General features: G+C 39.9%; 1 protein-coding gene across 3 annotated transcripts in view; it reads right to left on the bottom strand.

The window, feature by feature from the left end:
• Positions 1–6,231: 6,231 nt before the first annotated feature.
• LOC137971036 (atrial natriuretic peptide receptor 2-like) overlaps positions 6,232–14,220 on the bottom strand; it is a 31,193-nt gene continuing 23,204 nt past the window's right edge. For all 3 annotated transcript variants that reach the window (XM_068817754.1, XM_068817753.1, XM_068817752.1), the window contains 5 exons: positions 13,536–13,604; positions 13,254–13,428; positions 12,109–12,207; positions 8,725–8,816; positions 6,232–8,320 (listed from right to left, as the gene is read on the bottom strand). In XM_068817754.1, coding sequence (XP_068673855.1) covers positions 8,162–8,320; positions 8,725–8,816; positions 12,109–12,207; positions 13,254–13,428; positions 13,536–13,604 — 594 coding nt within the window. In that variant the 3' untranslated portion in view covers positions 6,232–8,161. The remainder of the gene's footprint in view (positions 8,321–8,724; positions 8,817–12,108; positions 12,208–13,253; positions 13,429–13,535; positions 13,605–14,220) is intronic.

Below are 14,220 nucleotides of genomic sequence, written 5' to 3' on the forward strand. Positions count from 1 at the left end.
TAATTCACAAAGTGAATACCTTAGATTTTGATCTTAACAGGTGTAGTTAATTGGACAATTGACTGAGTCCCAAATTTTCCGTGTAAAATTTCGCAGCCACTTTGGATCACACTTTGCATTCATAGACGGTTGACACATTTCCAACAGAGTGCCAGGTTTCGTTCCTTGGAGCCTAAAAAATGCACACCGTTTCAAGTCCAGTTAAACACGCCAAAGCGTTTTGTTTCGTGGTGCTATAGATATTTATCGACATTGTCTGATTCCTCCTTTTTACAGTAAATTTTTCAAGGACGGTAATTTCGTGGTGCGGCACTTTTCGCCAACTTATATCCTGCAAAAGCTTCAAATTCAAAGCGGATAACACGTAGTAAATCTTCGCCTAACTCAATGGAACGTTCTTTATTACGTTTAATTAATGATGGCTTTGGTTTCCTTCCTTTGATTATCGCCTCACAACTCCAAAGGAGGTTCGTCCACGTTTGGGTTTTGTCTCTCGTCGATCTCCTAGCGATTTGCCGCCATATCCTTTTGTCAGTTCACGTGACGGCTGGATTTTCGCTAATTTGATGCATTATACGCAAAATCACCAGCTTTTCGTTAGCGTTGGTAATGACAAAAGACACCGTAACAAGCGAACGGTTTGTCTATGCTGATCAAGCTAATGCTTGCATAGCGGCATTTTTCCTGCCCTGTGACTGATAGAACTTTCACTGGGCGGACCTGTCTTTATAGACGACGACTTGGCAATGGGACAATCTCTAAATTCCTATAAGGTCCTATGACCATCAGTTCAAGTAGAGCTCAATTTCTTCAACAACAAATACCCTTTCTTTTCTGTTGATCTGTTTTTCGATGATAAATTATAAGTAATAAACAAGTGAACAAGGAAATGAAGTGCCTTTAATTAAGTACTTGCAAAAGAAAATATTATATTAACAATGTCACCGAGTGGTTATAAATTTGAGTGCTACATTTCAGTGCTGGCCGAACCTGCTTATTTATTTATTTATTTATTTATTTATTTATTTATTACAATTTAATGGCATCAAAGGAAACACATGCTAATAAGAATAATATTAATAGCCATATGGATAATCCGTAAAGGAGTCCAGGACCCCATAAAAAAGAACAGATCACCAATGAATATATACTAATACAAAATACGAAAATCCCATAGTAAAATCAAAATAAAATCAATAATTCAACAATGGATAACTAACTTAACTTAATGTATGGTCCAATAAAAACTTCTTAACTCCCCGCTTAAATATATTTACACTTACTGCCTTACGAATATCGGAGGGCAGAAGATTCCAGGAGTCAACAATCCTATCCTATCCTATTTAAGTTCCGATGGGAATTTATCATTGAAGACCCTTTTATATGCTGCACACTGACTGAATAGGCGGAAATGTGTAATGAAAGTTTTATTCTCTTTCTCTATCTCACCAGTGTGACACTTATCAAAGTCTCTTGAATTTGTGCCTCAACGTTGGGACCACGACGGAATACCAAGTTTGCAAGATTTTGATTTGTCTTCCATATAATACGCAGTAGAGTTTACACTCGAGCAGTTGCGAAGGATCTTTAAATATACCTGTGTTCTTTAAGTTGAAGAAAACTTTTTAAGCGAGTAATGATTTAATTTAAGTTGCAAAGGGAAGATTGGAAATGGAAGATGGCAGCCTCAGTTCCCTGCGTACATTGCACTTTGATCAAAAATAAGACACAAACAGCAGTGATAAACATATTGAACTTTTTCATTTTGATAATGACTTGACGTTTCGTATGTGCTCTACATACATTTTCAAAAGTAACCGTTGAAATTTAAAACAGCTATTTATATATAACAAATCGGATGAGGGGACTGGAACCTAGATTAAGCAAATACTTAACAGTAAAATATATAATAATAATAATTATAATAATAATAACAACAGAAAAGATTAATAAAGCATCAGCTTTTCACTTCCGATGTTGACGTTGAAAGCTGGCTCAAGTTCTTGAATAAAGAAGGTCTCTTTTATTTTACAATGATAGTCAGTTTTGCCCTTCGCTAAAATATCAAAATGATCCCACTTGATGTTATGTCCAGTGGCCTTGACGTGGTCAGCAATGGCTGAAGTATTGTCATTTTTAGCTAGGGCCTTAAAATGTTCGGTTTTTCTATCGTGAAGCCGCCGTTTAGTTTTACCGATGTAAAAACCATTACATTACATTACATTACATTACATCGGTATATATTTTACTGTTAAGTATTTGCTTAATCTAGGTTCCAGTCCCCTCATCCGATTTGTTATATATAAATAGCTGTTTTAAATTTCAACGGTTACTTTTGAAAATGTATGTAGAGCACATACGAAACGTCAAGTCATTATAAAAATGAAAAAGTTCAATATGTTTATCACTGCTGTTTGTGTCTTATTTTTGATCAAACTACGATGGCCCAAGAACAAAAGTATTTACATTGCACTTTGTTTTTGCTGCGCGAGTTCTGGACACGAGGTTTCGCGCGCTCACAGTGGGTCCAGATTTCGCGCGGTCATTAATTCTCGCGCCGCTCTCTATTTGTCCTCCTTTGAGCAGCTAAATAGGGTCTGTTCGTGGTCAACTGCAAATTTAACTTACATTGCAAACAGAAAAATGCAAGCTATTTCTCCATCTTAGTAAAATCGCTTGTCAGATTGTCATCAAAAGACCATATCTAAGTGCTAAGTATGCCCTATCAATCTTTCTATGAGAGATCTTAACCACTCTACAATCAGGAGCTCCTGCCAAAATCTATCATTACTGAGCTTCCGTACTTAGACTGCAGAGACATTCTGGTGCAAATTAAAAGTCACGCTCTGTTACAAACTGGTTGTAGTTTTATGTTAAGGATCCAGAAAATACTGCAAAAAAGGCACAGGACTGGTGATCAGTTTAGTCGGAACGTTGAATGTTCTTTGAAGTGAACGTAAATTTTCTTCCCGCTCAGTTTCTGAATTATTTCTAATCTTATTTTCTCACCCACTGAAGTGCATTTTTTCACAATCCGGTAAGGGTAGCTTCTCGCTATTTTTAGTCGAAGTTTCCAATTTAAATACCTTGAAGAGACTATTGTTATGCACAGTAACACTTTATGGTGCTTCCGAAGGCGCGGCAGATGACCAAGAAAGATAAACTTCAAACTTGAAAATGTTGGGTCAACGTTTTAAAGTTTCGCCATAGTTCACGCTTTGAATACGTACCAGCAAAGTGATGTTTAAATTTAGCAAAATTCGTCACCAAAAAATAGTAAACATAACGGCGTTATTAATAAACAAGCGATTATGACGAGTATGGGTGGCTGTAAATGGTGAGGCAATCTATATGAGCTGCGAAATAATCAGATGCTAAAGCCAAGTGGCCTAGAAACTTCAAAAATTTCAAAATATGCCGTTCTTGGTGTTTTTCAAGCTAAAGTACATTCCACAATAGGAACGCGATTTTTCGTCTCAGGTTTTGTACACGCCCTGAATGAACGTAAAGTTTCTTTCGGAATTTAGTTCTTTATTGCCAAGTTATGCGGATATATATACAAACACGGAAATTTGCGGGTTGTCTTTCCGGGTTGGTGCCAGTAAAATTACCAACATTCTTTTAATAGGGGCAACCCTAAAATCCGGAATCCGGAATCCGGAATCTCAGTACAATACAGGGAGTAAAAACTATCCTAAACATTCATTACCAGATCAGGAATAATTAACGTCCATAAAACAAAAGAACGAAGCGAACATAATAACACTTAATCAACAAGGCCTAATCAGAATAACAATGGTTGTTTTGGTCCGGTATATGAAAGTCCGACCCAAGAAACTGCCAGTGCGCCTTTGATCTTCCTGTGGCAGAATATTTTAGCAATAGATGCATCGCTGACAGGAAAGTCAAATCGGACGTCGATCGCACCGAGACGCGATTTTGTCAACTGCATATGCCTGATCTTCGTCCTCCTTCCTCAGTTTGAACAAGGAGACGAAACGTCAGAAACGGTGATCTTATAAGCCAGGCCAAAAAGCGCTCAAAGGCTTGAAGCCAAAGCCACAGGGTGTGTCCATAAAGCACAGCCAAAAGAGACTCGAAATAAATTAGTTTACAAAGGTAAGCTTCGGTGGTTTGAAACCCAAAGGCACGTTTTGCTGAATAGTGAGGTTAAATATTTGAATAAGATTTAGCGCGATCTTGATTATACATGTGTATACACATGGTAAAATAAGGTACTTTGCATTACAGTAACATTGCCGTATGTTCAGCGATAATCTTAATGTGACCCAGTCTCGTGTACCAACCTCGTGATATATCGTCATTTCTCTTGAAGAATATGCTTTGTTTTTCTTCTGTCCAAAGAAACACAAATGAACTCGACAAAGCGATTAGAGTTGTTAATATCGAGAGCGTGAGAACAAATTCATAAAGTAAGATTAGCGTTTGTTTTCAAGAGAGGGCAAAGAGGCGGGTATGCCATCAAAATTGAGTGATATTTGGAAAAAATGTTTGGTATATTGAACCTTAGAAATGCGCAATCAAAGAATGGTTTATGAAAATTTAAAACATGTTAAATGCTCGTAGCGATATTTTTAAGCAGAGACGTGAGAGGATCTTGAGGATTTCTTGATGATAAAATCATTGTGTCTCCGCATACATACAATTGTCTTAAGTAGAGATTTTGCTTTAATGTATTGAAAGAGGTCCATTTCTATTTCCTTTATAACTATGATCTTATCTCAGCTTCGATTTTCAAATACTTCGTTAGTTGTAATACTGTTTTTTTTTGCTATCTGTTACTATATCAAACTCGGACAATATTACTGAGAAAACTTAAATTCTGACCATTTTTTATGTTGAACGACAGATTTTTAAGTGGTTGATGGCTTGTTGCTCCAACAATTTAACAATGATCTTCGGAGACAAGAAATATACAGTTGAAAAATAATGTCTTCGGACCCATGACTCGAAATGTGGTGCTACTAGGCCTGTAAGACCTCTAGGCGTTCCATTTTATTGTACTGGTTGAGAAGTGATATCTCACAACAACCCCGTGTGCATAGAATGACGAGAACCTCTGGGAGATCCAGAGACCCCAGATTATGTTTGTTTTGATCCCCGGGCACTAAAGAACAAGGGTTTTAAGTATAATTCCCATTGAGATCTCAACAAGAGGTGAAAGGAACGAAGAAATAAACGAATGAATAAATGAATCAAAGAAGGAAGTAATAAATTCATGAATAAAAGAATGAAAGCAATAGATAAATAATGAAAGAATGAATGAATGAAGGAACGAACGAATAAATGAAGGAAGGAAGGAAGAAAGGAAGGAATGAGTGAGTGAGTGAGTGAGTGAGTGAGTGAGTGAGTGAGTGAGTGAGTGAGTGAGTGAGTGAGTGAGTGAGTGAGTGGGTGGATGGAGGGATGAATTGAATTGAGCGAGTGCGTGAACGAGCGCAAATCGTATCCCAATTCAGTGGTTTCCAGATCTCGCCCTAGTAAGACGATAGGCTTTAGAAAAACTCTCATGCTAGCCAGCCGGCTGCCAGTGAACTGAACAGTGTTTCAGGAATTTAGAAAGCAACGAAAAGGAAAACAACTTTATAGTGGAGCACCATGGGTAAGATTTTTCAGGAAATCTCTCCATGCGAAAAATTTTGCTTATGACGTCACGTATGTTCTTCAGACTGTCAAGGTGGAGGTGGGGAGGCAGAACAGCCTCTGGGGACGGGAGTGTTCAGGAAATTTTCCTTGGCTGGAAATCGCGTAGCAGCGTTGCATTTTACAACCCGCAATTTTTTGGCGGGAAACCATATCAGTGATTAGTGACGAGCAACAGGATAAAGAGGAGAGTCTGGGCCAATTTCTCGAAAGTCCCGAAAACTTTTCGGGCCCGAAAAGCCATTTGTGAACAGTCAACAGCTTGTTTTGGAAAGTCAATATTTAGACATGTTTTCGAGGTAACGAAAAGCAAAATGACTATGAAGTTTGACGACTTAAATCCCTTCCGTTCTTGAGATACAGAGGGAATTGTAACACCCGATAAAGGCCCGTAAAGTTTCGGGACTTTCGAGAAACGGGCCCCAGGAAAGAGCACGAGAGAAGAGGCGAAGACATTTAAGAAATTTATGCGAAGAAAGCCTCGAGAGAAGCCGAGGAACGAGAAAAAGAGGAAATTTCAATGAAAATCACCGTAAAGCGGAGAGAAATAGAGCGAGAGACAAAACACTGATTTACAACGTTTATAGCTTTCAGGTAATGTTTTCCTTCTATATATGCCTCGCTGCTTCACAAATTTTGTAAAACTCGCTAAAAGCGAAGAAGGCCTGAAAACGTTTACAATTCCGTGTTGACAGAGATTCTGACATATTTCAACAATCACATTTACAGGCTTTTTGTGTGAAATGGATGTTCAGTCGTGAACTGCTTTGTTTGTCTGTGAAATTGCAGTCGAGTAAGCGAATTTACTACGCTTTAGGTTGACTTAGAGAGAGGGACTAAAGATTGTCAATCAAATGGAAAATGTAAGTTGTGAAAGAGATTATTGTGTACGTAATTTCAGTTTTAGTTGTTGATTAAAATAGTTGGTTATTGTTTGCAAAAAGGCTTGTTTGTTTACTGCTGTCAGCTCAGAGGTGTTTGATCTGTTTGATCACTGTAAACTGTATACAGTAATGACGATTAATCTTGTACTTAATGCATTAGCATAATTATTTCCATGATTTACACCATATTGCTTTCTGTGGTTAGAAACAGGAGCTCCGCTTCTATAGGCTTGGCTAAATCTATATCTTTTAGAAGGAACTTGTGGTATACTCTCCTTTAGGGGGTGTTTACATGATACCGGTACGAGTTTCATTTTGGTACGATTTCATCCCGGTTCTTACTTATCGCTCTGTATTTGTTTACATGATACCGGTGAAAAATCTCATACCAGTACAACTCATACCGGTATGAGTTCATCCCGGTAGTTGTACCGGATCGAAATTCTCATAACGGTATGAAAAGTTATACCGGTATCATGTAAACGCTACATTGACTCCCATTCTGGTACGAGTCGTCAAGTCGTGGTGGACTGGGACTATTGACGCATGCGTTGTATTTCTAATAGCAGTACCTCATTGGACGCCATTATAATTGTTTTGGTTCATGCGTCATCCCTGTGTCAATATTTGTGTCGTCCATGTAAACGCGGTATGAAATTGACAACGCGTACCAGAATGAAACTCGTACCGGTATGATGTAAAAACCCCCTTAGTTAGAAACCTTCGCAGCTATGTACGAAAAAAGTCAAAAAACAAAAAAATAATAATGATAAAATAAAACGAACAAACAACAACAACATTGCTAGACTGGGCCCCTTCATCGAATCCGGCTACCGCCAAGCATACCAAAATCTCAACACGCCAATTGTAATGCGTTGATGCCCGTTTCCAAAGCCTTCATAAAGCTGTTGTGCATGAAACCTGTCATGACTTACAATGCTCATCGATCTGCCGTCAAAAGATAGAATCGCTATGATTCAATGGCCACTAAATTGAGGATCTCATGACCAATACTAAAAAAAGTATATTATGCATGCCGGCACTTGTTTGAGCGCGATGAATCCACAAAATCATTGTTCCCTTTAAAGCGAAAAGCAAAATTTATACGTTATCATAAGTTTGACTCATGAGAAGTCCGACGTCTGACCTCGATCTTCACACGTTAGACCGGATAGAACGTGATGGTCAAGCTCAAATATAGTTTGTCGAACTCAATTGAGTCAAACGTCAGTTAAACTTAATTCCGGTTGTTTAGTTCGTCTCACGTGAAGTTCGACGTTTGACCCGGCCTAATAGAAATATGAAGGAAAAAAAGTGATGGCATCGAAAATATTCACTCCTTTTAATACTCATTCGTTGCTTTTTTTTTAATTTACGTGCTTCCCACGTGAGAGAATGTATATGATAAATGAAACTGAAAAAAAAAAGATTCACATGATTATATTACGCTTTTCCCTCAGTTCTTGTCATTTGCTGTACATAATCAAAATGGAAAATTTAATGAGCAAGCCGAGGTATTACGCTTTATACGAGGTTTTAAGAGCCTTGAAAACCGTGACGCAGCTGTAAACACTCGTTGGTTGAGCAACTAGAAAGCTAAGTGCACCAATGTATCAGTCACGCCAAGCCAGTGCCCGCTGTAACTCCACCTCTATCCCCGTAGAAGAGAAAGTACTGGTCTCCGAATGAGTCTTTCTTATGTTTGTGGGGTTTGGCTCTTCAATTGACGTCGGATTTCCGTGCAGCCAATAGGTGACGAAAGCACCTTTGCCCTACGAGCAAATATAACGGAGAAACTCTCATGCAAGCCACTGAATAAAAATGACGAAAAGCGATGAAGGTGACAAAATAGCAAGGAAGATAGAAATGGGAAGAACGATGATGATAATGATGATAAAACTAACACCATTTTTAAAGTGTTTGATAATATCCTATTTCGAGGGGGGAGGGGAGGGGAGGGGTTAGCGAGAATAAAAGCCAAAATGGTTTTTAAGGCGGCGGTACTACATGGCATGCTACTGATCTTGTTCCATCATATCTGCATGCGAAATTAATCATATGCAGAGCAATATTCGAAAGTGTTGTAGAACTTTTTTTTGGCAATCATAGGGACAGTGCTCGTTTCATCTTCAGTGCAGCATTATGAGCGTAAAAGGGCAACAACTAATTTGCAAACCTTGATATCTATTGATCCTCTCTCCTGCATATGATATCCTCCAATTTTGTCCAAGTAATCTTTAGTTGCTCCACTGATGTGGATTTTCAAAGCTGTTGAAGGAGTTATTTCAAATGTTAAATTTGCTTTCCTCTGGAATGTCCCAGTGTTTTTCAGTTTACAACCTGCAAGAGCTATCACACGCAATCTCCTGGCGTTATTTCCCTATTCCGAGAAAAGTAGATAATTTTACCACAAACGCGAATACTGGAACAAAGGCATGGGGCCTCCCCTCATCGATTACTTTTAAGTCGCCCGCAAACGAGAAAACAATGTTGCAGAAGCAAATGTTTCCCCGTTTGCGGCCCATGTTTCCGTAACAGTGTTTCTTCGTTTGCGGACTCCTTAAGAGCCTGGGGCCCGTTTCTCGAAAGTCCCGAAACTTTACGGGCCATTTTCGGGTGTCACAATTCCCTTTGTATCTCAAGAACCGAGATGATTTAAGTCGTCAAACTTCACAGTTAGTTTTCTTTCTGTTACCTTGAAAACAGTTTAAAAGATCGGCTTTCCATAACAAGCGGTTGGCAGTTCAACAAATGGCTTTTCGGGCCCGAATAGGTTTCGGGACGTTCGAGAAACGGGCCCCTGGTCTTAAGCAGTCAAAGAATCAAGCCTGAATCAAGCAGTCAATGAGGCCCTCCCAGGGGGGAGGGGGTGTCCTTGTTCCCATTGCTTATGTTCCCTAAATTACTTCCAAACTTGTTCTCAGCTTTTTGATCCATAAAATGGTTTATGTTCCCTTGTTCCCTAAGATATTTTGTCTTTGTTCCCGTGATCCTTTGTTCCCCCAAACCCCTGGGGGCTCGTCAAAAGTAATATTTAGTTAATAGGGAGTTTAAGAAATGGCAACGGCTACTACATCGACAACGCCACAAAACTATAAAATCGGCCGTGTTTTCACCAGCGGTTTTTAAGGTCGCTTAGCGAGTGACAACCAGAAATCGCGTGAAAGCAATTGCTTTTCCAACTAGCTTAAAGTTACGCGAGTCGGCAAACTTTCAAACTTTAATGGAATTCTCATTAAATTTGAGCCACCAAGCCAGGTAGCTTAAGCGAGTTGGCAATTACTTTCGGCCAATGAGGAGTCGCTTGCGGTTATTCAAATCGGAAATACAACAGGCGTGCTCTCTTTATTGTTTTTATTACTGTATTGGTACGTGCTCTCTCCTCATTTTATCTTACCCGTGAAAACACGTATCATTTTTAAGTCGCTTAACAAAGTCTGCGAACAAACCTCTTTGAGGAATGTTAAGCGAGACACTCCGCAGCCGTCGTGAAAACACAGCCATTATTGGTTAAAAGAGCATAAATAATTTTGCTGCACGTGCAGCACGGTTTTTAGCAAGTATACTTGCGGTCCTCTGCAAAAATAACACCATATGGGTGCGTTCGATTAACCGTATTCCGGAATCATGAATAGATGGAATGAAAGTGAGAAATCCTTCGTTTTTACGAGGTTTACATTGAGATTGTCAAGCACCCTTGTTGCTTCAAAACGCCAGACATATCCAATTATTCTGGATAGGGTAAATCGAACGCAACCGAAAGGGGTGATGTAGCAGCTGTCGTAACGTATAATGTGAAGACTAAAACAATTGAAACAATGACTTCAACTTAAAAACAATAGAAGCTACTTACAATACCAAATAATATCAGGTTACGAGAGTTGCTACACTACTGCACTTAAGGCTCACATTGGCCCTAAGTCATTACGGTCATCTGTGTTTGTTTTTAGACTCTGTACTGTAAAAACGCCCGATCTGATTGCGAAACAGAAAATTTTATATGGACATGTATGGGCCTTTCGAGCAAGAAAAGCATAATAAAGACTAAATAATATGAATATAATAATAATATATCTTAGGCCTAGGGCAAACGTCGAATCTAACTCGAATATAATTCATCGAACCTATTTATTTTGAAATAGGTGCATGAATGATGCGACGTTTGCTGCAATTAAATTCGACTCAAATTAATCGATTCGACTCTAGCATAGGTTCGAGTTGCCAACTCGGATAATGCGACAGCGGCTCGGCGCGCCGGCAAACGTCGCTCCAAACACGCGCCGAACTCAATTCATAAATCATGCAAATTACAAAATAATTTATTTAAATGTGATAGACTGGGCAAATGCCACAAAAATACATACTCCCCCATCTGCCAAACACTATTTCCCCCTCTGACGAGCATGCGCAGTGCGAAGACAATGTCTCGACCGGAAAGAGAAAGATTTAGAAAGGCACTGAAGACATCGCACTTGAGCTCGAGCAGGATGGAAATGTGCTGTTCGTGTTTTATGAACACAAAATACGAGTGCTTGAAGTGCAAAATACCAATTTGTAACCAGTGTTCTGTTTTCGAACAAAACGAGGAGGTCGATGGATGGAAAGCCCTTCTTCTCTGCCTATTTTTTGCAATTAATTGCCAAAGTAAGGCCTCGCGAGCACTATGTTCCGGCATCTCGCTTACAACTACTAGCATTAATTAGCAGCGCTTCGGGTGAATAGCACGGGGACGCGTGCTTATTCCTGTGTTTTAATGAAGCCAACTGGTGAAATAGGTGCGACGTTTGCTACCAAGCTGAAAGGAAGTCGACTCTTTGTCGCGCCTATTTAAATGTATTCGACGCGACTTTAGATTCGACGTTTGCCCTAGGCCTTAGAGGGAGAAACACAAACCGTGCATTTTACCTTTCGACACACTCATCCGAAAAATTGGCTTTTGCCCCGAGCGGGCATCGGTAAAATGCAAGGTATGTGTTTCTCCCTCTAACATAGTCTATACTTTCATTTGCTCGAAATTTCTAACTTTCATAATAATGATATAATAAAGACGAAATTTTTATTATACACAAAATATGCTACTCGTAGAAAACGTGCTTGTTAATGCAGCTTTCGCGGACTCGAACCACCCCTCCTCCTAGGCAAATTCGCTCCAGAAGCTATTGTTCATTAGGCGTCTCTAAATACTGTCAACATCAGCAGACTGGTGAACTTTAGTCTCGAATCTGTCCACACCCTTCAGCGTTGTAGCCATCATAGTCAGTGCCCTTACAGGTTGGAAAAACTCCCTCAGGGGTATGTGTAACACGGAAACACGTATCACTTGAACTGGGGAATTTGGGTACTATGGCAGGTAAACAAAATTAATAAGGAACCAAAAAGCATGGGAAGGGTATGGAATAAGCATCAGAAACAAGGGAATAAGACGCACATTTTTCATTTAAGGGAAAAAGACAACAAGCCGCCCTTCGTGAGTTTCCGTTTGCAAGACTTCATTTGAGCTCGTGGGTAAATTAAAGCTAAAACCGTGACAGCCCCAAGATATACCATACGATATACAAACCTTCCCCATTGGACTCCATCCTTGAGGCTGTGTTGACGGTATCTCCAAACAAACAGTATCGTGGCATCTTCAAACCTACAACTCCGGCACACACAGGACCTTAAACGATCAAAATCAAGTCGATAATGAGATGGATTGTGCCCTCGTTGAGCCTTCGTAAGAAAAAATGAAGGCCAAAGCGACTGATTATTATGATTCTTTAAGTACTAATAAATGACAGTTTTTAGTTGGGCATGCTCTCGAGCCCAATGTTACGAGTTATCAGTTACTACTGGTACTCTTTAAAATTAGAACCCGCAAATGACAAAACGCGTTGTGGAAAAAAAGAAAACCTGAAAGGGAAATGAAGTCTGATACGACCTTTAAACTCGTGTGACAGGGAAAAACAATCTCGTCCCCAGATTCCGCTCTTCTTTTGGTCAGCACCATGAACACGGACTCTGGCCAATTCCAATTTATGCGAAGTCGTAGTGAAGGTCCATTTTTGTAACCATTGACAACCACTGTTGTTTCAAATGATTTCTGAGCGTGCGTAGACGATCCGGAAGTCCGTGATTTACGGACTTCCTGTCTTGGAAGTGGCCAGAATCCGTGCTCTTAGTGCTGACCAAAAGAAGAGCGGATTCTGGGGACGAGATTGAGAGAAAAATAACTGATCCGGTCTTCTCCGATGTTTGACCTCACTAAAAAATGAGACTATCAGCATTGAGACAAATGATGGGCCGGGTATAAGTTTCAAAAGAAACCTTGGAGCTGCGCCGGTGGGGATTGGGGCACGAAAGACTGAATTTGCGTTTATCAAATGACTTGATAAAATTAAATTAACTACCATAAGAAAGGTTTGTGAGCTGGTGTTTCCGGCAAAGGTGAAGGGCGAACGCTCGAAACGTTAGCCTGCGAGAAGGCTCTTCCGTTGAAAATGGTGCGCGATCGAAATTGGTAACTCGTCCCTATGCCCCTATATTTGGACCACGCGCTATTTTTAACGGAAGAGCCTCCTAGTCGGCTAGTCGGCGTTTCGAGGGTTCACTCTGCCGAAAACACCGGTTCACAAATCTCTCTCAGTTACTGTGCTTAATTTTCCTCAGTTTTCAACTCGTTAGATAAACCCCAATCATTCGCATCTAGAGTTCTGAGATACTCACCGCTATGAATACCGATTCTGAGTTTGAGTTTGTCATTGGGCTTGTGCCTGATATTGAACCGTTGAACAGACTGTAATAAATGCAGTGCCATGTCGGCAACTTCAGCTGCATGTTGATGACCGTTTCTGATTGGTAGACCTGACACCACCATGTATGCATCTCCAATCGTCTCCACCTAGGGAAAAAAAAACGTATGTGTGCAATAGTGGACCGGAACGATTCGAACCATAATCTGTAAAGATCTTTGACGATAACTCTTAAAAAGATAAGAATAAGGCTAACCTTATAAACGTCGTATCCCTGAATTATTGCATCGAAGGCAGTGTAAAGGTCATTCAGCAAAGTGACGATCTAAAAGGTAAAATATAATCAAATTCGATGAAAAAGACTCGAACGCAAAAAATGAAAACATAAATCCGAAAGATCGGAGATTTCTCTAAGAATTGGATATAGTGTGTATATAGTGTTTGTCGTGTCGGAAATAGATCGTAACTCAAAACCAGAGACAATGTGGTGGCGTCATTCGCTAAGTTCAAGTACGAATGTCAGACCATGGCGTCTCACTTGTGCTCATGCGATTTCCAGACACGTCGTGCTATTTCATGTCAAGTTATGTCATCTAATGTCACGCTGTCATGCGATGCCATTTCAGTGTGCCATGTCCCGTCTCGGCACGTCTGGTCATGTCATGTAATTTACTTGAGTATATTCTTCTTTTTCATCAATTTAAAGGGTACCTGCTTTGTCTCATTTAAACGACTTTACCTGCAATGGAGTGTGCGGGTTCCTTAACGTCCCACAGAGGGCTCATAAGCATGGAAGATATTTGTAAGATGGGGCCTACGGTTTATTGTCCTTATCCGAGAAGACTTGAAAGTCTAACCACTTGTGGGTGTAATTACAAAGGCAGCACTTTCTCCTCAGTTGTTTTAAGACTTTGAGTGTTTGTCTGGCCGGAGTCGAACTC

The sequence above is a fragment of the Montipora foliosa genome, chromosome 9 (assembly GCF_036669935.1).
Source record: "Montipora foliosa isolate CH-2021 chromosome 9, ASM3666993v2, whole genome shotgun sequence".
NCBI classification, from domain to species: domain Eukaryota; kingdom Metazoa; phylum Cnidaria; class Anthozoa; order Scleractinia; family Acroporidae; genus Montipora; species Montipora foliosa.